At 42.0% G+C, this 23470-nt stretch overlaps 1 protein-coding gene across 5 annotated transcripts in view; it reads right to left on the bottom strand.

Annotated features, from left to right (window-relative positions):
- ATP11C (ATPase phospholipid transporting 11C (ATP11C blood group)) overlaps positions 1-23470 on the bottom strand; it is an 804025-nt gene that overhangs the window by 404085 nt on the left and 376470 nt on the right. For all 5 annotated transcript variants that reach the window (XM_085607959.1, XM_085607958.1, XM_085607957.1 and 2 more), the window contains exon 6: positions 511-639. In XM_085607959.1, the coding sequence (XP_085464085.1) occupies positions 511-639 (129 nt within the window). The remainder of the gene's footprint in view (positions 1-510; positions 640-23470) is intronic.

Below are 23470 nucleotides of genomic sequence, written 5' to 3'. Positions count from 1 at the left end.
CGGTTGAAGCCTAAGCCCATCTGAGCACTGCTCTCTAAAGCTCTTTTTAACATCAAGCAACAGCTGTGCCAGACATAAAAAGTATGCTTGCTCTTCATTTAGTATACCATGAATAATTATAGGTCCCAATCGGACCAATTTGGCTGATTCCACATCTCCTTATTTCACTATACAACCATGGGAGGCAGCAGCACAGACTTAGATGGGATACTGAAAGATAAACAACTGTATGAAAGCAAAACAATATATAATTTACAGATTTTCACACGTTCTAAATATGGGACTCAGAGCCCTATCTAACCTCTTCCACTACTCCAGTAACACCCACAGTGCACCTGGGTGGGTAACGATGTACCCGCATACACAGAGTTGGTAGAATGTACCAATACTGAGCCTCTATACCATTACCCTCAAGTGAGATAAACTACTGCCATGTAGTCTGAGACACGCAACACGGAATCGGCATAAGCAGCACAAAATGAAGGGAAAAAAAATAGGCTGCATATATACCTTGTAGTTGGATTCTCCGTCCAGACTTGCTGTAGTAACAGAGCAAGTGCCATCATCATTACTCGATGACAAGAATATCAGGTCACACGGGAAGGTTTCATTGTCTGCAACTTCTAAAATATCTCCAACCTGCAGTGATTAAGAAAATTGTTACTTTGCTGAATAGTAGTTAATCAATCGCCCAACATTTTCAAACATGAATTAAAATAAACCTCAACTGAATCCTATGGCTAAACATGGAGAAAAAGAAAGTAAGTGAGTCTGAATAACAGTCTAATTAAATCCACATACAACAAACCCAGAGCACTTAGTAATAGCCTTCTCTCAGCATGACCAAAACCCTTTACCAGGTAGCCCCTAAAATGATGTGTTTTTTAAAATTAGGTGCAAAACTACAAAACAAATGGCCCAATTCACAAAGGTAAATTTACATGTGTAGATTTACTCACTTGTAAATCTACTCCAGCACCTAAGAGTAGCTTTACACTTTTTTGCTGTTCACCATTTCTGAGAATGTAGTTACTAGGAGTACATTTACATTTCTCCACCCCATGGTACAGCCTCATAGAGCAGGATTTATGAGTGTAAAGTTACTACTCATAACATTTCACACATAGGTAGAGGTCTCTGTCACCGGGGCAGAGATCTTGCTATGGTAATGAACAGCAATCTTAACCAGCCTGCCGGTCCCTCCTAGCTGGGGCGACCAATAGTGAAGGGAAGGGGGAGAAGTTTCAGTCACGCATACGGCACAAATGCAGGCGAGAGCGAGGGAGCGCAGTGGGCGCGCTGGGGCAAGCCCATCTGCGCCCAACCGTGCCCAGGGCCCAGTCACAATGCCCAAACTCGTACATACTCCTCCTTAGAACTTAGAAAGCTTCACTCCACCCCTTTAGCACTAAACCTAGATACCAGCATGCATCTGGTGAATCACTCAATCTGGCTACCACGGAACTCCTTTTTCGGAGGTTAACAAACCCTTACATCACAGTGCAGAACACCATCAAAAATATAAGTGTTCAAAGCTTTCGATTTATTACTTGAACACGCGATCCCTGGTTAAGCACCAACTCGACATTTTCACCCTTCTGGATCTTAAAAAAATGGTTATTCTTCTACTTACGGAACATGGCTTACCCTTGACTCCTCTCTTGACATATTGGCAGCATTGCCAAACGAGTACTATATCCTCCACACTAACCGCCCTCAAGGTAAAATAGGGGGGGGGGAGGGGGGCCGAGTCGCAGCCATCATACGCCGAGAGTTTAAATTTAGCGGCCTTATCCCCCTCTGTCTCCCTGCAGTTGATAATACAGTAATTAAATTGGAATCAGACGTGGCCCCGTTAGAATGTATTCTTCTTTACAGACCTCCACAGCATATGCCCTTATTTCCGTACTCCTTGGCAATTGATCCAGCAAGAATTCTACTGATAGGAGACTTTAATTACTGGGCAAACGATACTCAGGGAGGGCCGCAATCTGTTGAGCTGACTTAATTGCTAAATAATTTGAACTTCGCTCAACAAGTATCATCAGCTACGCATGTCAAGGGACACACCTTGGACCAAATCTGGTCCATTAATTTGGTAGTATCTGACCTATCTGCAGCACCTTGTATTTGGTCTGATCATTACCTTATAAAATTTACTTTAGAGGCCCCATCAGGAACAAAACACAAACTAAAGGGGGGGTTGGGTACATAAATGGAATGTTATTGAAATGACTAACTTCAGTAGCACTCTAGCAAACACAATACCCAAGTATACTCACGACATTAACACCCAAGAGGAAAATATTTCAGCTTGGCTACTGGATGCTAGTAACAAACATGCACCGTTGAAAAAAGCAAAATTAACCAGCCGTTTCGAGGCTCAGAGGTGGTTCTCTCCTGAACTAAAAACTCAAAAATGTACGCTCCGCCAAATGGAGAAGAAGTGGAGGGTGAGCTACTCATCAAAAGATAAAGTATCCTATCAAACGGCTACGAGAAATATAAAAAATGCATCCTAAATGCAAAAGCTGTTCACTTCTCATCTAGAATTCTTACCTCCACCCCAACCAATCTAAAGAAATATTTAACATCGTAGGGGAACTGTCTAATCCAGGCAGAGTATTAAGTAACCCACCCTCACAAAATTTATGTGATAAACTGAACAACGTTTTTATTGAGAAAATCTCCCGTATCAAGGCTAGCATTCCTACTCATATAGCCCAAGAAGTTTCCCACTCCACATATAAAAACTCATATTCTTTGGACACTTTCTCCTCCATCGATTTTAAGACCTTTGATAGCCTTCTGCTTAAAGTCAGCTCTGGTTCTCCCACCGATCACTGCCCTCCACATGCCTTAATGGAGGTTCTTACTGACCTCCCAGGCCTTGCCCTTGCCCTGCTAAATGACTCTTTATCTCAGGGTTATGTATCTAAATCTTTTAAAGAAGCTACTGTGATCTATCTCTTGAAAAAAACGGGAACCAACCCCCTGACACTGTCCAACTATCGACCTATTTCCCTGCTCCCATATCTGGCTAAGTTGTTGGAGGCTCATGTGGCAAAGTGTTTGTCCAGTTTTCTGGAACAAACTAACTTTCTTGATCCTCACCAAGCGGGTTTCCGTCCCGGCCACTCCACGGAGCCAGTCATTACTGCAGTAATGGACGCCCTACGGGAGAAGGATGACAAGAGGACTCCTCAGGCCCTGGTGCTGCTGGACTTGTCCGCTGCTTTTGACACGGTCGACCACGGTATCTTGGTGGACCGTGTCAAGGATGCGGGCATCCAGGGGCCAGCTTTAAGCTGGATTTGCTCCTTTCGGGAGGATCGCTCCCAGGCTGTTCGCCTGGCTCAGTTTAAGGCGCCTAAGCAAAGTAGATGTGCGGGGTGCCACAAGGATCTTTGCTCTCTCCACTTTCATTCAACCTTTATCTTCTACCACTGATCAGGTCACTGAAAGAAAGAAAAACGGTTACTTTTAACCATGGTGATGACCTGCAGCTACTCTTCACCATTGATAATTCACCCCTCTCAGTCTCGGACTTTCAGTCAACTATGCGGTTTATTAGTCACTAGATGGACAGAAATCTTTAAAACTAAATCCAGGAAAGACTGAATTAATCTTGACAGGCGGCAGGCAGAAATTCTGGGGCTCTCACTATTGGCCAGGAGAACTGGGTCCATCTCCCACTCCCTCCTCTTCTGCCAAGAGCCTTGGAGTTATGATATCAAACGACCTGTCCCTAAAAAGGCAAGTGGGTTCTGTTATATCGTCTTGTACTTACCAGTTGCGAAAAATTAGAACGATAAACAGATTGCTGACTCAACCCGCACTGGTACAGGTTGTAATGGCCATGGTTCTATCGCGGCTCGACTACTGTAATGTAATCTCCCTTGGATTACCATCTGGTCTTATGAAACGGCTGCAGATAGTCCAAAACCAGGCAGCTAGACTGATATACCGGCAACCTAGGTGGCATCATGCTTCCCCCCTTCTGAGGGAATTGCACTGGCTTCCTATGCCCCAACGCTGTGCTTTTAAGATTTGCTGCTTGGTATTCAAATCACTGCATGGTCAGGGTCCTGGATTCATAGACAGCCTCATTTCTAGATACACCCCCTCACGAAACCTTCGATCAGTTCACCTTCAGCTACTATCAATTTCCACTTTCAAATTAAAGCCAACAAGGAGGTGTCAGGTTTGCTACCCTGGCCCCTAAGCTATGGAATTCTATCCCTCTGGATATCAGGTCCACTACTGACCTACTTAAATTCAGAAAACTGCTTAAAACTTGGTTGTATTGTCAGGCTTACAATTGAACTATCCATCTCTCTGCCATTTCTTAGATCCAGCGCCAAGAAACCAATCCGGTGAACGAGCGCTTTATAAAACACTACTAACATAACATAACATAACCAGGTAAAGTACAGCATGATTTATGAAACTAAAAAAAAATTACAAATGTGTTACTATAAAATATGAATGAAAATAATTGTATATATTATTTGAAATCTGGAATTAATAACAAGAAAATGTTACAGCACATTAACTTAAATGTGCATTAAAATTCATTAAATATATTTCTTTTATTTAAAAATAATATCCCTAAAGAACATTTTTTTTAAAAAAAAGACCACCTACATTAACATTTGTATTATGTATTGCAATTTATATGGTTTGTATATAATTAATTTTAAAAACTAATAATTATCAAACAAAAATGTATTGAACAGATTCTCTCTTCTACCTGCATGTTCTAATACCTGTTTTTAATTGCAACTCAGGGTTTGCTGAAATTACCTCTATCAGAATAAGGTCAAGCAAACAATATAAACCTGCAAGCAACGTTTAATAGAAGCTCAAAATAATACATTTTTATATCATCAACATATATAACAAATATCATTCATCTACACTACAGTCCCAAATTTTATAGCGGTGTCTCCAGCTTGATTTCAAATTCTTGCAAGGACTGTGGCCTGCATACCTGTCTCAGCCCTCATGCGTTTGTGTTAAAATGACTAGACTTTCCCTCATGGGTGAACTGTGAAAAGACTAACGTCACTCAGATCAATGGATATGTCACTGAATACTTTCATTCTTTAGTTTGCTTTTTAAGTGTGCCCTATCTGCAATGTTTTCTACCATTGTCAGCACAGGACGCCTTCAGGCTGCTATGTAATTAGTGTATATAGCATATTTAATAATATAGCTATGTATGTATTTAGTTAAGAAATATATATATTTTTTAATATTTCATTATTTTGAACACTTGTGTAGCATAACTAACTTACATATCAATGAACATTAATTGTGCTTACCCAGTAGAAACAGACAACCAGAACAAAGCAAAACATTACAAACATTGACAATGGGCATGGTTATATGATACTTCAAAGGCACAGGAATACATAGAAAAGAAGCACTACCTCCCTCGAGGAGAGAAATTAGGCAGTAAAAGTGACAATGTAGGTGCCTTAGGATAACATACTGTTCAGGGCATGAACACTTGTGATTACCATTGTCAGCCAGGGGAGGTGAACTTTGTTGAGCCGGTGAGCCAACCAACATAGCATATTGAGAGGTTAGGAAATAATAGTATGATATATTTATGATATTAATGTATACGTCACTATTGGTAGAATTTTGTAACCAATGTGGATCCATCAAACTTTATATTTATTTGGGGAGAATGTTTCTGAATTTGATATCATAAAATAAGCCATGAAATTTGGTCTGTATAAAGTAGTTGTGCGGTTCACCACTGACCTTTCATGAATGGTTCAACAGAGGTAATCACAAGGAGCTTTGCAGGCCTCTCCTTGGCCAGGAGTAACTGTTAGCTTTAATCACTTAAGATGGGATTGTTTGTCTTCACTGGGTCCAAGGCAGCCTTACTAGATCTAGGACCAGCAAGTGCGGCTGTCCCTCTGCCAAGCTTTACCCCAGGGGGCTCCCTTTAACATGAAACGAGATAAGAAAAAAGGGAAGCAGAGACCTTGTTCCTAATAAGAAACCTTAGGAGCTCATGGAATTTAGGAGGTCAATTGGTTATAACTTAACTGGGTATAACTGGATAATAAAAGATTTTCTGTTTCCTACGGACAAGACAGGAAACAGTTCTTACTTCAGCTAATGTCTTTGTAGGATGAATAATACAGATGTTCTAATTGTTTTTATATTATACATAATATTATACAATTCTCTATTTCGCCTTCTTCTTTTATTTGATATATAGGTGATTATGAAATCCCTAGCTGCCGCCTTGAAGTAGTGCCATATCACTTGTATAGAAACATCACTAGTAGGATCGAACTTGATGGTTAAGAATGGGGAAGATGGATGCTGGATCTAACATTAACCTGGTGCCATTGAGATACTTTGACTTCTGCTTTCCCCTTCTTCCTTGGTGTGGGAAGTTTATGTGCAGGAATGTCTTTGAGTTTTGGTAGTTGTGAAGCTCAACGCTGAACAGAGAAGTGACAGCCGGAGAGAGTGAGTTTCCTTAGCCGATCTGCCTGGACATGTACAGATGTAAAAAGGTCTTATGTGGCACTAGTTAGATCGATAGTGGGTCAGGGCATGGTGTCTGGCTTTCGGCCTAGAGAATCCTGAAAGAACACTAATCTAGCACTGCTAACCCATCTTCTATGCTTAAAGCATTGGTGGCCAAGCATACCAGTCTTCTTTGAAATATCTTTCATGCCACATGGCCTGTACCCCTAAAGCCTAGACCCTGTCCAATCTTCATTCACAGGGCCCAACTACACCTGGGTACAGAGCCACTGAAGACAATTCTTTGATAATACATTCCTCTTAACTTTTCATTTCAACCAGAATATGGAGTGACCTTAATCCCTATAAAGATCTTTCTCACAATTTGGTTACGTGTATTTACGTGTATTTCTGTTTGAGCAGTGTTGTCCTTGTTGGAACCCTCCCATGCAGATCCCGACTTGACAGCATGCAAGTGAAACCTTTCTTGACATTTTAACATTGGTACTGCTAGTACATATGATTCTACATACTGCCAAACTCAGAATAGAAAGTAAATAGGTGCCTTTAAGATGTTGAAGCTGGAGGTGGGTGGCTTGACATAGAGAGAAGATGACTGTCTGCTGATTCAGCTCTATGATGCCAGGAAAGAATTCCTCAATAAAAGCAGTGAATTTATTTTTCCCATACCAAAGCTAGAACATAACAAGATACGAGTCATCCCTTTCTATATTTCTGAAACTAAAACTGTTTTAGTGCTGCTACTGTGTTAAAGGCCTTTTGCATGAAGCAACCAGCTGTCTCTTCAGGTCACAATCACAACATAAGTTGCCAAATATACTTCTGACTTTCGTCTTTGACGCATTTCTATTTTTCACCTATTTTGTTTGCTTTAGTCATCTACATTAAAAGCTCTGACCCTGCTTAGATTAGTGTGCTGTCTAATTAAAAGGCAAATACAGACCAAGAAGAAAGATTGTATTCTTCACAAGCTGTGGACTAAAGTTAAGGGGCAGACCATAAATCTCCAGCAGTGGAAGCCACATTTCTAGCTTAAAATGAAATACAAATTGCAATGAGTTTACACTGAAAACACTAATTAGGAAAGCAACTAATGAAATGTAATAGTCAGCTCCTGCAGTGTTCTGTTGCCTTTTGAAAGGGGTCTGTACTTCACATATTTGTTACAGTCCTTTGCTTTTTGGATGCAATGTGGCAATTTATTTGTGCTTTTTGGCAGGCAACATGGCATTTAAGTGTGTGTACGCAAGTAAAATGTCCCAGAATGATATATATTTTTAAGCATAATTGTTTTCATTTTATTTGCCTGTTGTTACAGCAAGTACAGAGAATTACAAATGCCAAATGCTCTTTTCATTTTCTGCTATCACTTCAGTCATCCTTTGTATGATGAATTATACGCTTTCATTTTTGCTTATTGATAAACACCTTTATTCATGCGGATGGTGTAGGCTCGGTGAGAGCTGTTAATACCAACAAGTTTCTAGGCATTACTTTAGATTACTTTTGGTTAAGAAGCTGAGATATCTTTTGTCATTAACAGCCAGTAGTTCCTCAAATTCTGAGGTTTTCTGCATGGGCAAAATGAGGAAATTTAAATTAACTAACACTACTTGCTCTTCACAATCGTCTATGAACTCAGAAGGATATGCTCCTGAAAGTATGGAAGCGCCTCATAATGTCAAGCAAAATTCAAATGCTCCTACCTTGTAATTAAACTTGCCTCTAGCAGCAAACAATTGCAGCTCCCTTATACCTAAGGTGTCACTAAACCCTAGGGGCTCTATGCATAAGCGACCTATAAATGATTCTCCTTCACCAGTCAAAACACCTTTCTCTATATCAATGGAATTACTCCTAGAAGAGATCAGAGCTTTGAGACCATGTAGTGAAGAAACTAATAAGAGATTATAAACACTGATGACAGACGGGCTCACTAGGAATGAATATGCTACTTACCAGTATGCATCTGTTCTTGGCATGTAGGGCTGCTGACATTCATATCTGTGCATAGATCGCCGCCTAGTGTTGGGTCCGGATGTTTGCACGTTGTTGTCCTGGAAGAGTCTTCGAAGTATCCTGGGATAGGTGACTCCTCCCCTGGACTACAGTGCGCATGGGCATCCTCTCCATCCTCAGATTGTTTTTCGCCATTGTGGCAGTGATGGAGTAGATATAGAAAGTGATGACCATGCTTACAGTAATTCTGAGAGCTGCAGCTGCTACAGGCGCCGGGGAGGAGGGAGGGCGATATGAATGTCAGCAGCCCTACATGCCAAGAACAGATGCATACTGGTAAGTAGCATATTCAGTTCGAGGCATGTGGGCTGCTGAATTCATATCTGTGCATAGAATATATAGCAGTGCCCTCTTATTAGCGGCGGCTACCAGTGCCAGCTGCAGCGGTCTGAAAAAGAGTTTTGAGAACAGCCTGTCCTACAGCTGCCTGCTGTTTTGATTGCACATCTACACAATAGTGTTTGGTAAATGTTATGTGTAGTGGACCAGGTGGCTGCTCTACATATGTCATGCAAAGGAATGTTTCCTAGGAAAGCCATTGAGGCCCCTAACTTACGTGTTGAGTGGGCTTGTGGGGGAATCGTTAAAGTGCGTTTAGCCTTTTGATAGCAAATTTGAATACATTTAACGATCCATCTGGCTATTCCTGCTTTGGAGATAGCGTTACCTTTGTGGTGTGGGGCAAAGGCAACGAAAAGTTGTTGTGTTTTCCTAAAGGGTTTGGTCCTGTCGATATAATACATGAGGGCCCTTTTGACATCTAGTGTATGGAGTGCCCTTTCTGCGACAGTTTGTGGGTTTTGGAAGAAAACGGGCAGTTCAATGGTTTGATTCATGTGGAACTGCGATACCACCTTTGGCATGAATTTGTGGTTGGTACGTAGTACGACCCTGTTGGCGTGAACCTGTATAAACGGCTCTTGAACGGTTAGTGCCTGGAGTTCACTAACTCTTCTCAAAGAAGTGATCGCTACTAGGAAAGCTACTTTCCAGGTAAGGAATTGAATCTCGCATGAGTGTAGAGGTTCAAAGGGTGGACCCATCAGGCGTGTGAGGACCAAGTTGAGGTTCCACATCGGAGCCGGTGGGTGGCTTGGTGGAATGACTCGTTTGAGTCCTTCCAAGAATGCTTTGATGGCAGGCACTCTGAATAGAGAGAGGTGCTGCCTGGTCTGCAGATAGGCTGATATTGCGGTCAAATGGACACGTATAGAGGTGTACGCCAGATTGCATCGGTATAGGTGTAATAGGTAACAAATAATGTTTTGGATGGATGCATCTAGCGGGTTAATGTCATTATTATTGCAATAAATGACGAACCTCTTCCATTTTGCTGCATAGCAAGCTCTGGTAGTGGGTCTCCTGGCCTCCTTAATGATGTCCATACAGTCAGGTGGCAGGTTTAGGTAGCCAAACTCTAGGACTTCAGGAGCCAGATTGCCAGGTTCAGCTGTTGCGGATCTGGGTGCTGAATCTCTCCATGGTTCTGCGTCAAATGCTCGGGTTTGACCCGCAGCCTTTGATGTGGCACCACGGAAAGTTCGAGAAAGGTGGTGTACCACGGCTGGCGTGCCCACGTTGGAGCAACCAGGACGAGCGTCAGTGAGTGTTGACGCAGTTTGCGTGCCACCAGCGGTATCAGTGGTGCTGGGGGAAAAGCGTATGCAAATCTGCCGGACCAGTTCATCCATATCGCATTGCCCTGCGACTGCGGATGTGGGAACCTGGCGGCAAAGCTTTGGCATTTTGCGTTTTCGCTTGTGGCGAATAGGTCTATCTCTGGATGACCCCACTGCTGGAAGTACGGTTGGAGTACTGATGGGTGTAACTCCCACTCGTGCATCTGGTGGCTGTGTCTGCTGAGCAGATCCGCCATCTGGTTGTCCTTGCCGGGGAGGTGTTCTGCCATGAGGAACATGTTCCTTTGAATGGCCCACTTCCACATGCTCTGAGCCAGATGAGACAACTGTGGAGAGTGTGTTCCTCCCTGCTTCTGTATGTAGTACATGGCAGTCATGTTGTCCGTTCGGATCAACACGACTTTGTTGCACAAGTGTACTTTGAATGCTTTCATAGCGAGGAAGATTGCCATCAGCTCTAGAAGGTTGATGTGCATCTTCTTTTGTTGTTGTGTCCATAGTCCCTGCACTGTGTAATGGAGTACATGAGCTCCCCATCCCTGGAGAGACGCGTCCGCCGTCAGTATTATCTGTGGGACAGGCTCTTGGAACGGTCGGCCCTTGCAAAGGTTTTGTGGATTCCACCAATGCAGAGAGTTGTATGCCCGACCGCTCACCAACACTAGGTCTTTCAACTGTCCTTGAGCCTGATTCCACTGACGTGCTAAGCACTCCTGAAGCGGGCGCATATGTAGTCTCGCGTGGGGGACTATGAAGATGCAGGAGGCCATCATGCCTATCAACTGCATGAACACTCGCGTGGGAAGGGAGTGTTGTGGTTTGAACTTTGAAATCAGCATTTGCATGCTGTTGATTCTCACCAAATTTGGCTGAGCTGTGGCCGCCAGAGTGTCTATAGTCGCACCTAGGTACTGTTGTACGTGTGCGGGCTGTAGATGGGATTTTGGGTAATTTAGTGAGAACCCCAGACTGTGAAGGAGGTGAATGGTGCGGGACATGTGGCTGGCACATTGCTGGGCTGACTTCGCTTGAACGAGCCAGTCGTCCAGGTAAGGGTAGACGTGTATGTGCTGCCTCCGTAGATGTGCCGCCACAGTAGCTAGGCACTTTGTAAACACCCTTGGTGCCGTTGTGACGCCGAAGGGAAGGACTTTAAATTGGTAGTGCTGCCCTTGAACAGTGAACCTGAGGTATTTTTTGTGTGATGGGTGAATGGGTATGTGGAAATACGCATCCTTGAGGTCCAGTGTGGCTAGAAAGTCTCCCTGCTTGAGCAGCGGGAGGACTTGCTGTAGAGTGAGCATGTGAAAATGCTCGGAAAGAATGTATCTGTTTAGGGGTCTCAGGTCTAATATAGGTCTGAGTGACCCGTCCTTTTTCGGTATTAAAAAGTACAGGGAGTACACCCCCGTACCTTGCTCGTGGACGGGTACGACCTCTATTGCGCCTTTGAGAAGCATACTTTGCACCTCCTGCTGTAAGAGCGTTAAGTGCTCTGAGGACATAGGACGGTTTTTTGGAGGTATTGTGGGTGGAGTGGAGGTTAGTTCTAGACAGTAACCGTATTTGACAATATCTTTGACCCACCTGTCCGTGGTGATGGAGTTCCACGTGGACAGGAACCTTTGTAGCCTTCCCCCGACAGGTGTTATGTGGTCGGGAGGAAGGGAGAGGGCGTCACTGCTTGTTCTTGGGGGAGGACCTGGTGTTGCCGTAGCCGCGTCCTCTGCCCTTTGTACTGGAGCCACGATATCCACCCCGGGTGTTTTTATCGTAGGTGGTTTGTGTATTGCCCTTGTTGTATGTTTGCTGTGACCCCTGTCCTCTACCTGCTCCTCTATTTCCGGGGCGACGAAAGGAGCCGCTCCGAAAGGACTGAGTCTGGAGAGCCCCCATGGACTTTGCAGTGTCCGTGTCCTTCTTTATTTTCTCTAGTGAGGTGTCAACCTCCGGGCCGAATAAATAGTCGGGGTTGACAGGCTGGTTGAGTATGTTGTTTTGCACCTCAGGTTTGAATCCGGAGATTCGTAACCAGGCATGTCGTCGCAGCATGACGCTAGTGTTTATGGCCCTGGCAGCTGTGTCTGTGGCATCCAGCGCGCACTTGATGGATGCGTTTGTGAGGAGCTGTCCCTCCCTGATGAGGATCTCTGCACCTTCTCTGTATTGGTCAGGGAGATGTTGGATTAGTTGCTCTAATGTGTCGTAGTGCGCTCTATCGTAGCGAGCGAGGAGTGCTTGAGTATTGGCAATGCGCCATATGTTGGCTGCCTGGGCGGCAACCCGTTTGCCAGAGGTCTCTAACACCTTGGACTCTTTGTCCGGGGGAGGAGCATCACCTGTCGTTTGTGAGTGTGCCCTTTTGCGAGCATTCGCAACGACAATGGAATCCAGAGGTAATTGGTCTCTGATGTAAGTAGGGTCCCCAGGCGCTGATCTGTATTTCTTGTCGATCCTGGGGTTTATCACTCTTGCCCTGGTGGGTTCCTTGAAGATGTCCTTTGCTGGTTTGAGGACACCCTTCAACATGGGTAGAGTTTTTATATTCCTTTCTGAGGATGCAAAAGTATCCATAAGAAAGTCGTCCTCGAGGGTGTCCGAGTGAAGTTGCACCCCATGATTGGCCGCAGCACGTTCAATTAGAGCGTTGAACGCTGCCGTGTCCTCTGTGGGAGATGTTTTTGCTCCATAGAGTTGCGGGTCTTGTGCATCCATAGGTGCACCTGGGTCCACAGGGTCATCCCAAGTTTGATCAGGGTCCTGTTGGCCGTCAGGGTCCATGTCTCCGGGGTAGGGGACTTGGTCACCCATGTAGTCCACCAACGCATCCGTGTCGGAGTGTGTGGGAGAGAAGGATTGTGGATCCTGGTAGGGTGAGTGGAAAGGTTCGTAAAGAACTGGTTCTGAAGCCACAGGCAGCTTTCTTTTAAGTGGAATCCTGAAGGAGTCCAAAGCCGGCTCCGAAGTTATTTTCCGTTTGTGGATAATCATCCTGCCGGTGTCGGCGTCGATTAGATGCGATGGAGACGTCTGCGCAGAGCGTTCGGCAGGCGTGATTGTGGTATGGGTCACCCGTGTCCTGATTTGGAACAGTTTCGGGGCCGTGGATGGTGGCAGGCCAAAAGTAATGTTGGCTGGTGTCGAAGAGGCTGCTGGAGCTTTAATTGGCTCGGAGCCCGACGTGTCCTGGAGGACCATTTTCTTTTTGGTGCTTTGCGCAGCAATGGGTCGCGTCTGGAGCGCCCTTGAGTCTTTTGCACCGACCGGTTCTGTTGAGGCGGTCGTGGATTTTTTCGGCGCCGGTGGGTCATCGAGTCGAGGGGCGGGAATGGCCGTCGACTTCTTCGATGAGTGTGGCTTTGGTGTCGCCGTGGAAGCGGTGTGAGACGCTGCAGGCTGTTTGACCTTTGGGGTCGGAGTCGATTGCGTCGGTGCCGGGAGCCGAGCAGGTTTGGTGGTACCGAAGGCCTTCTTCCTTATGTCGACTCCGACGTCGGCCGCTTCGAGTTCGGCACCGAAGTCTCGTTTGGTGCGCTCGGTGCCGATGTGTTTTGCTGGCGTCGAAGGTGTGGAGGGCCTCGATCCGACCAGCGCCACTTTCGGTTTCGGTTTCAATTGAACCAATACAGCTTTCGGTTTCGGTTTTGAAGAAGGGAAACCAGCTGTTTTGGGCATTAATGGCTGCCGCTGAATGTCCGAGGCCGGGCCCGAGGGCGGGGCCGAAGAACTGCGGGATAGGTCTTGGGTAAGGCCCGAAGGCGATCCCTCGACCGGAGCCATAGACTGTTGCACTGGGCTTTCTTCAGTCTGAACGGGTAGGCCTTGCTCGTCACCGGAGCTACTCTCTTCGGCCCCTAAGGCCTCATTGTAGTCTCATACCTCGGTGTCGTCTTCATCTCTGCGAAAGAGTGTTTCGTAGACGTCTTCCGATCCGGAGTCATGTTCGGAAACGGGACTGGAGGGTAGGTTCTCCACTTCTTCGACATCTTCGGTCTCGGCGTTGAAGATGTCGGCCGGGGCCGGTGCCGCTTGCTGCGCCTCGAGTCTTGCCGCTCGTCGATTCCGTAGAGTCTTCTTGGATCGAAATCTGGCACAGGCTATGCATGTAGATTCGTCGTGATCCGGTGAAAGGCATTTGTTGCACACCGGATGGACGTCGACGTGGGGATATTTCGCATTGCATACCGGACACCTCTTGAACGGTGTCCTCGATTCCATCGTTGATGTCGAATCGACGGTCGGGTAAGATGCGAAAGTTTGTTCTGGAAGTTAGTAAACTAACAAAGATACTATCGATACCGATCGAGAACAGTACCGACGCGAACTAAAGGCCTTTTGGCCTGAAAAAAGATTTTCCTAACTTGAGTCAAGATAGCACATCCGAACCCAATGGCGGAAAAAAACAATCTGAGGATGGAGAGGATGCCCATGCGCACTGTAGTCCAGGGGAGGAGTCACCTATCCCAGGATACTTCGAAGACTCTTCCAGGACAACAACGTGCAAACATCCGGACCCAACACTAGGCGGCGATCTATGCACAGATATGAATTCAGCAGCCCACATGCCTCGAACAAAAGAGTGATTGATGTTGAACAACAGGTGAGCAACCTAGAGGACTCGAATGCAAAGATCAACAAAATTCAGTCACAAATACCTTTTCTTAAAAAACAAGCAAGGGATTTGGAAAATCGCAACAGGAGGAATATTCTTCAAATTTATGGCCTGCCAGAAAAAACTGAAGAGTGATCCTATTCAGTTCTTTCAGACCATTACACCTAAGGTGTTAGACTTTCCATCATCAGTTTCTTTAAATATTCAGAGGACACAGATGGGGGCATAAACCGTATTTCGCTTCTTTATCTAACAGACCCGGAGTTGTTATTATCCTTTTTCTCAACTATACCGACTTATTCAAGGTCATTAGGGCTCAAAGACAAAGAAACAAGTTTCATGAGCTGGTCATAAATTATATTTTTCTCAAGATATTGCTAAAACCACTGCCGACAGACAAAATACATTCTTAAAAATGCAACCAGAACTCAGAGCTCTTTATGCCAGATTTGGTCTTTTTCATATATGCCTTTTCAACGTTACATAAGATCCTACCAAACTGAGGAAACTTTGGGATGATTGTAAATGAAGACCTGGATACTTCTAAAGTTTCTAACTGACTGAAAGCTATTTACTGGTAGTTGTATGAATTCTGTTCACACACGTTGATGAAAAAGTTTATTTGATCCTTTACTCTTGCAGCATATTTCAGTCTCAACCTTTGTCACTGCGTCTTTATGTTCTATCATACATGGTCACATCTTGGAGTACAGGTATGTCGTCTTCATCATGTGGCCTCACCACCCTCAACCTTTTGTTTTGTTTGTAGATATGTTCCTTTTTTTCTTGTGTTTATTGCTTCTCTTTCATTCTCTTTTCTTTTTTATCTCCCTTTCTCATCTATATTCCCAACCTCTCATTTTCACCTCTAATCTAATTCTACTTTGCTTTCTTCATTAATGTAACAAAATCATGATGGATAGGTTTATATGCTTTCTCTTCAGCAACGCTTAGAAGTATAGCCTTAAAGATTTTAAGTTATTTTTTCAGTATGATACTTAGAGTAGTTTTATGCAAACTCAAGGGATTAGGCTCTCTCCGATTAAAAGACAGAGTTTTCGCTCAGCTTGCCAATCCTAAAGCAAGCATTGCTTTAGTGCAGGAGACCCATCTTGTTGAACAAGAAATATTGAAGCTTAAAATGTGCTGAGTGGGCTGTGTATCTTCCTCTCCAGGTTCGGGAAAAAGAAACAAAATGATCATTCTATGTGATAAACATCTTGACATTCAACTCATATCTCAAGAGAGTGATGATGAGAGAATGTGGGTGGCTGTTATGTTAGTTATCATGACTGTTGCTTTAACCATTTTCAATGTACATAGTCCAACTCAAATTGTCAATTCCTTTTGGTGTAAACCTTCTCAAACGCCCATGGAATGTTCTGATAAAAATGTAATACTTGGTGGAGACTGTAACCAGATATCTGAAACTTTTCTTGACAAGAATCCCAAATATACTTTTATCCCAAGTAAAATGGATAAACAATTTGTCAGCACAATAACACACATGACTTATTGATGAATGGAGACTGTGTAAGCCTACTATAAGGGAGTACACATTTTTCTATCCAGTTTATCTTTCATAGTCTAGAATTGATCATATATTTGTATCACAACATGTTTCACAAACCTAAATCAATGCTGAGATTATCACAATTCTAAAATCTGATCATGCTCCAAACAGTATTGATTCTTGATTTTTTTATGTGCTCCGAATGCAAACAAACAATGGAGATTTAACAAACCTCTTTTAATGGATGAATACTTCACACATGCCATTAAGAAATTTGCTAATGAGTTCTTTAATCTTAACTCTACTAGTGATGTTTCTATACAAGTGGTTTGGCACTACAAGGTGGTAGCTAGGGGATTTCATAATCACCTATGTATCAAATAAAAGAAGAATGTGAAATAGAGAAATGTTTATTATATTAAAGAAATTAGAACATCAGTATTATTCATCCAAATCCAAACCATGCTTAGATGAAATGATAAAAGGTAAATTCCAATGTAATAACATTTCCCTAAGAAAACCTTCTTCTCATCTTTTTAGGTCCGGTGTGAAACATTATGGTGGACAGAAAAAAAGCTGGAAAATGTTGGGCAAACTATCTCAAAATTAAAAAAGAAAGAATTAAGTTGGAATGTGTTTTAAAGAATGATAAAGACCCTATATCCAAGGATGATGATATTCTAAATTAATTTGCCCAAATTTATAATACTTTATACACTCCTGAACGGATACCTCAACATGAACGAACTGTGGAATATCTTGCCTTCATACAACAAAACACTGGGAAGGATATCAATTTTTATTCATTGGAGATTTGAAAACTAGTGAAGAGATTACTAAAGTACTTCATTTAATTAAAAAAGGCAAAGTACCAGGTCCAGATGTTTTTTCAATTGAATTGTATTCATTTTTTTCCCTACATTAATCTCAAAATTAGATGATTTGTTTAATTACTTTTCCAAAACATGGAGATCTCAGGGCACCTTTCAAGATGCATTGATTTGTTTGATCCCAAAAGGAGATAGAGAGCCTAGATGCTGTAAGAATTTTAGACCAATATCCCTGGTTAACCCCTTGCGTGCGCATGACGGAACCACGCCGTCATGAGCCACGGGCGGCGTGTGCTCATGACGGCGTGGTTCCGTCATGCTGCGGCCGCTCCTCCCACGCGGCACTGATTCCCCGCCTGTGCGGGCGAAATAGAGAGTGGGCGGAGTCGCCGCGGCGGAATTCGCGCCGCAGCGAAGGGGTTAATACTGAATACAAGATCTTTGCAAACATTATTGCTTTGTGTTTAAATCATCTCCTGCCAGATCTGTTGAAATGAAAACAATCAGGTTTTGTTAAAGGCAGATTTATCTCTGATAATATAAGTTTTTTTTTAGCAGCGGTTGCACTTTATGTTGAAAAAAGCCTTTGATCGTATGAATTGGCCTTTTATTTGTCTTGAAGTGGTTTGGCTTTGGTCCCAAAATAATCCGTTTATTATCACTTTTGTATTCCACACCACAAGTGTTAATATTTGTTAATGGTTTAATTTCCCCAGATTTCAAGTTAAAAAGAGGAGTTAGACAATTATCTCCTATATTATTCATATTGGTCCTTGAGCCTTTTTTTAAACTAAAATCAGAAAGAATAATGATATATTACATTTCATTTATGGTGAAAATGAAATCAAATTATCTGTGTATGCAGATGACATACTCCTATACATTCATAATCTAACTTTGTCACTTCTAGCTTTTCTAGATGAAGTGAATGATTTTTCCTAGTCTCAGGATACAAACTCAGTATTGAAAAATGTAAGATACTTCCTCTTAATAAATGGTGTTTAAAACATGATTTTATATCTCTGGGTTTCATTGGAGCCCACGTAAAATAAATATTTAGAGCTCTGGTTCTCCAATTCTGTGAAAGTTACGGTCAAAAAGAATTTACAAGAAACTATTATTAGCTAAGCTTATTAATAACTAGATGGAACCCATTATTTCTTTACTGGTGCAGTGTCCTGATTTTATTAAACTGTTGTTGGTTCCTGTTCTTTTATTTGTTCTATCAACATTTCCTACAAATATACCATCTTACTTTTTGAAGAAAATTAATTCCTTACTTACATCTTTCATGTGAAATAAACGAAAACCATGTATGTCCTTACTGAAGTTAAAAAAGGATAACCAGTATGGTGGAGCTAACTTTCTGGATTTTCAAACTTATCACAATACTTTTTGTTTGAAACAATTCCCTTATTGGCTATTAGATAACATTGATGATGATTGTCCTCTATGGGCTCAGATCAAAAATAAAAATATTTCTCCTTTTTTATGTCTTTTTCCCCACGACCCTCATGTATGTTGCAACCCATCCTTAAAATACATGCAGATTAATGTAGCCCTTAATATTTCCATGTTTGAATGACAGACATAATTTCTTAGATGTACCTATCTGGCATAGTACATTTATTAACATTAAAAATAGAACACTTTTTTGGCAACCATGTAGAGAGAAAGGGCTAATATGGGTTCATCAAGTCTTTAAGGACATTACAGTACTATCTTTCACTGATGCACAACTTATATTTCAGTTTCCAAATTCATTTAAATACACAAACTGTATCTGCTAAACGTCAGATCACTAATGCAGTCACGATATCGGATAGTCATCTTTTTGATACTCTTGTTTCAAGACCGTAGCATCCACACTATATAAAATTACTAGATATTCGGATACAGAGACTCATAAATCACAGATGGAACTGAAATGGGAAGAAGATCTCACCGTTAGCTGGTTTGTTAACCTGTGGAATAAAATTTGGCTCAAGATACAAAAATCTTCAAGAGCAGCAAACACTACCATAGTCATGCTTTTTGTAAATAATAGAATTCTTCTAACTCCTTACATTTTGTCTAAAATAACTCTCGATATTCTTCCCACATGCTGGTCATGTGATGAATGTAACGCAGACTACAAACAATTAATATTTAGGGCCTGATTACGACTTCGGCAGTGTGGCGCTGGGTCCGCCCCACCGCCGCATTGCCAAAGCAGTGGTCAGACTGCCCATCAGATTAGGAGTTTCCTCCTGTCTGGCCGGCTTTGTTTTTCACATCCCCACAGTGGTGCCCTGAAAATGAGCACCACAATGAGAATGCCTAAAACAGTTCCTGCACGACATAGACTACAAAGAACATGCTGTGTAGGAAATGGTGTCCGAGCACTAAGGAGGTCACATGCTGTACCCTCCTTTGTGCATTCACATGGCGCAGAAGCATAAATGGGCCTTTTAGGGTTCCCTTTGTTCCCTCTCTGCCACAGTTTTCGAAAACTGTGGCTGAGAGGAAATTTGTAATATGCTTGTGGGACCGCTGCGGTCTCGCCGAGCATATTACTTCCTCCTGAATGCCTAAACACCGAAAGGGAACGGCGGTTCCCTGGCGGCTGTGCAAATTGCGGTCCAACTGCCCTAGTTGTAATAGGGCGGTCGGGAGACCCCCGCGAATCTGGCAGCCTGTGTATCACCAGACTCGTAATCAAGGATTTAATTGTCATTCTACTCACCAGTTTTACATTAGGGTTTGGGAACAGATAAATTCTATATTTCAATCAAATGTTGGTTTTTCCTAAACCAATCGGTTCCTAGGCAGCTTATCAGAACATTGGAGTAATCGTATGTTCAATTTTAAAACAATTGACCTTATGTTAGCAGTTAGATTACAACAAATTAACAAAAACTGAAAGAACTCAAAAACATTTTCTTTCAAGCTTGGTGATGTGTCTATGTTATAAACAAAGTCTTGATAGAGCTTATATTACACCTCTCTCACTTGCTCTGAAAAGTGAAGCTCTATGGGCTCCTGTTACAAATAATCTAAATACTACTGCTATTTTGTATGCTTTACATCAATCTTTGATTGAAGACGAGCCTAAACCCCCTTGAAAATCTTTATTAATTCTGTGATTAGGTACAATTTATAATTCATTACCACATTTATCTAAAAACTATATATTTATATATAAACTCTCTATATGTTTATATATATATATATATATATATATATATATATATATATATACATATATATATATATATACATATATATACACACATATAAATATACATATACACATACTAACAAGACCAGAAAGCCAAGGAATTGGCCACGCCCACTGGGGCAGGACTTTGGAATAAATGTGTGCAGGAAATGCGGTGTGGCTTGAAGGGAATTGATGTCATTGAAGAAGGGAACGCTGTTCCCGAAACGCGTCTGGACGATATTTTTACTGATGGAACCACCAGTTGTCTTTTTGCCTGCAATTTGCTGCCAGCAATGAATATCGATTATTTTACGCACCTGTTGGTGTCTCTCACTGGGGCTAACCTTGTTTGACTGGATATGAGCGGCTAAGCCCAGCCGCAAAAGAGAGAGGCGCACCGCGAGGGAAGCGGGCCCGTGATGGAACCAGTATGGTTTCATTTGTACAACGGGAGGTGTGCTCGAGCTGGCAGCTGGTATGTAAGGCAGCCGAAGCATGGTGTTTGTCGTCGACCCACTGGGGTTATTATTCCGTTACAGACTTCATACCGAACCAACTCACATGAGGACACTAGTTGTGCACTACCAAGACCGTAAAAGGCCAAGGGATTGGCCACGCACACTGGGGCAGGACTTTGGGATAAATGTGTGCAGGAAATGCGGTTTGGCTTGAAGGGAATCTATGCCATTGAAGAAGGGAAAGCTGTTCCCGAAACGCGTCTGGCCGATATTTTTACTGATGGAGCTGCCAGTTGTCTTTGCCTGCAATTTGCTGCCACCAATAAATATTGATTATTTTACGCACCTGTTGGCGTCTCTCACTGGGGCTAACCTTGTTTTACTGGATACACACATATATATATACATATATATACATATATATATACATGCACATATATATATATATATATACATACACATATATATATACATATATATAATATATATATATATACACATACATACATACATACATATACGGTCTGAAAGCGTCACGCTCTTGCTGCTGGTGCCAGCATTAGGATATGACCAATATCTTCAAACATTTACAAAGCAAAAAATGATGACCCTGCGCTCTCATGGGCTCTGAGTTCCAGACAGATTTCATCAACATAAATATTCCACCAACACGTTCCAGCCATGATCACGGTGACACGTCTATTGTCCATTGCGATGTTAATTGCCTTTCCTTTTTATCCCCTGATGGGAATTCTGTTACTTGTAGTGTTATTATTATTTCAGCTCGAAGTGAAAGATGTATTGCTATTGTTATTAAGACCAACACAGTCCATGCTTGATATATAGTCTCTGTGTAAATATCACTTCAATATATAATAGAAATATTTATACAAGTTGCCAGTGCATCAGCACAAGGGAAATATTTGCCAGGTGTAATTGAAGTCCTTGCCTATCCAGACTGTTTCGTTTTCAAATGCATAGTACAAACCCAGGAGACTCGTGTCCCTTGTTTAGCCTCTGCAACGAACTTCAGATTTCACACAAACCCTTTCATGCTGGGCACCGCAGCCGCTATGTATTAAAACATTAAACAAAGATTTGCATAGCTTGGCGAAAACGAAAAGCCCATGGCGGTCCTCTTGATTTGCCTGTACATTTCTTTGTTGAACAAAAAGACATTGTTGAATAACCGCATTTTGATCATTTCATTCAGCATTTGGTTATTCTGAAAATAATCAATGTTCCTCCTTTTTGGAAAATAATCACACGCCCTTAGTCCAATCTCGTGTTCTATGCTTATATATAAGGAAATAACAACTGTGGTAACCGATTTGTAGGTGGCTTGCCAGGTTGTGTTGTTTATATATCATAGAAATAAGAAGATAGATCTTTCACTAATGATGCTAGACAGTGGTCTATGTAATGTGACCTGGGTTCCAACAAGGAACCATTTGCGGAAATGATTGGACTTCCTGGCGGATTGCGTTGATCCTTGTAAATTTTTTACAAGAAATATATTGTGGGATTCGCCACTGTCATATATTTCTGTTCATCTGTGTCGATTAGATTCTCTTCCAGCCAGTATTGTGGTATGTTTTGTAATTCCTTGTGCCTTAGAATAGGATTCTCTGTTACTTTCTCATAGCATGTAGAAACCGATAATTGTCGAATGGCTTATTTTATGTAGTCATTTTTATCAAAAATGATCACATTGCCCACTTATCTGCAGGTTTTATCTCTATTGTTTCATCCTGCTATAGTGTCAATAATGCTAGTCTTTCCTCAACTGATAAATTGTCTTTGCACTTGATTTTATAAAGTTTCTATAGGTCATGGATAACCATTTCATGAAAGGTATCACATTTATTGCCAGGTTGAAATCCTGAATAGTAAAAAGATTGCGTTTTTGCCACTGTGACTCTCCCCTAGAGGATGTTCTAAATATATACATATACTTTATAGCATGATGATTCTCAATGATTGTTATTTTCGATAGAATGCTCCATGTTTAATATTACATATGATTCACTTCTCATTTACTTTTTAAAATTTCTAACTTTAAATTCCCTACAATTCAATCCTTTTCCTCTTTCTTTTTCTTCTCTTTTCTTTTTACTTTTTTTCTTCTAAATTCCTTATTGATCATACATGGGTTTTGGTATATATTCCTATCATTACAGTTTTGAATCACTCGTAGGTCTACGTGTATTGTTCTATTTTACACTGTCTTCTATGTTAAAGCATAATTCTGTTCATTACTGACTGTTATATACTTCGTATAACTATGACCAATGAAGTCTTTCTAAAACTTAAAAAAAGATGTTCATACTGGGACAATACATCAATGCCTCTCCTAAAAAACTTTACACATCTCATAACTAGTAGAAAATATGCACAACCGAGGATCAAAGCAATTAGTGAAATGCATTTGCCTGTGTATCAATTGATTATAGATTTTTTTGTTCACCAGATACCTAACAGTTTGGAGTTTGAAAGACCTATACATTTCACACATGTAGCCTGATGGGAAAGAGGAATGCACTCCACAAGTCCAATTGAAAAGACCATCACAAAATTGTGTAATGCCATGTAGTAAACCTATTTTTCAATTCAGTAAAGCCTTTTCAATTCACAAAATGGATTTTATCAACTCATTCCGAACAGCAAAATAGGA

Source organism: Triturus cristatus, chromosome 5_2, assembly GCF_964204655.1.
Source record: "Triturus cristatus chromosome 5_2, aTriCri1.1, whole genome shotgun sequence".
NCBI classification, from domain to species: Eukaryota; Metazoa; Chordata; class Amphibia; order Caudata; family Salamandridae; genus Triturus; species Triturus cristatus.
This window is presented reverse-complemented; position numbering and strand designations above follow the sequence as displayed.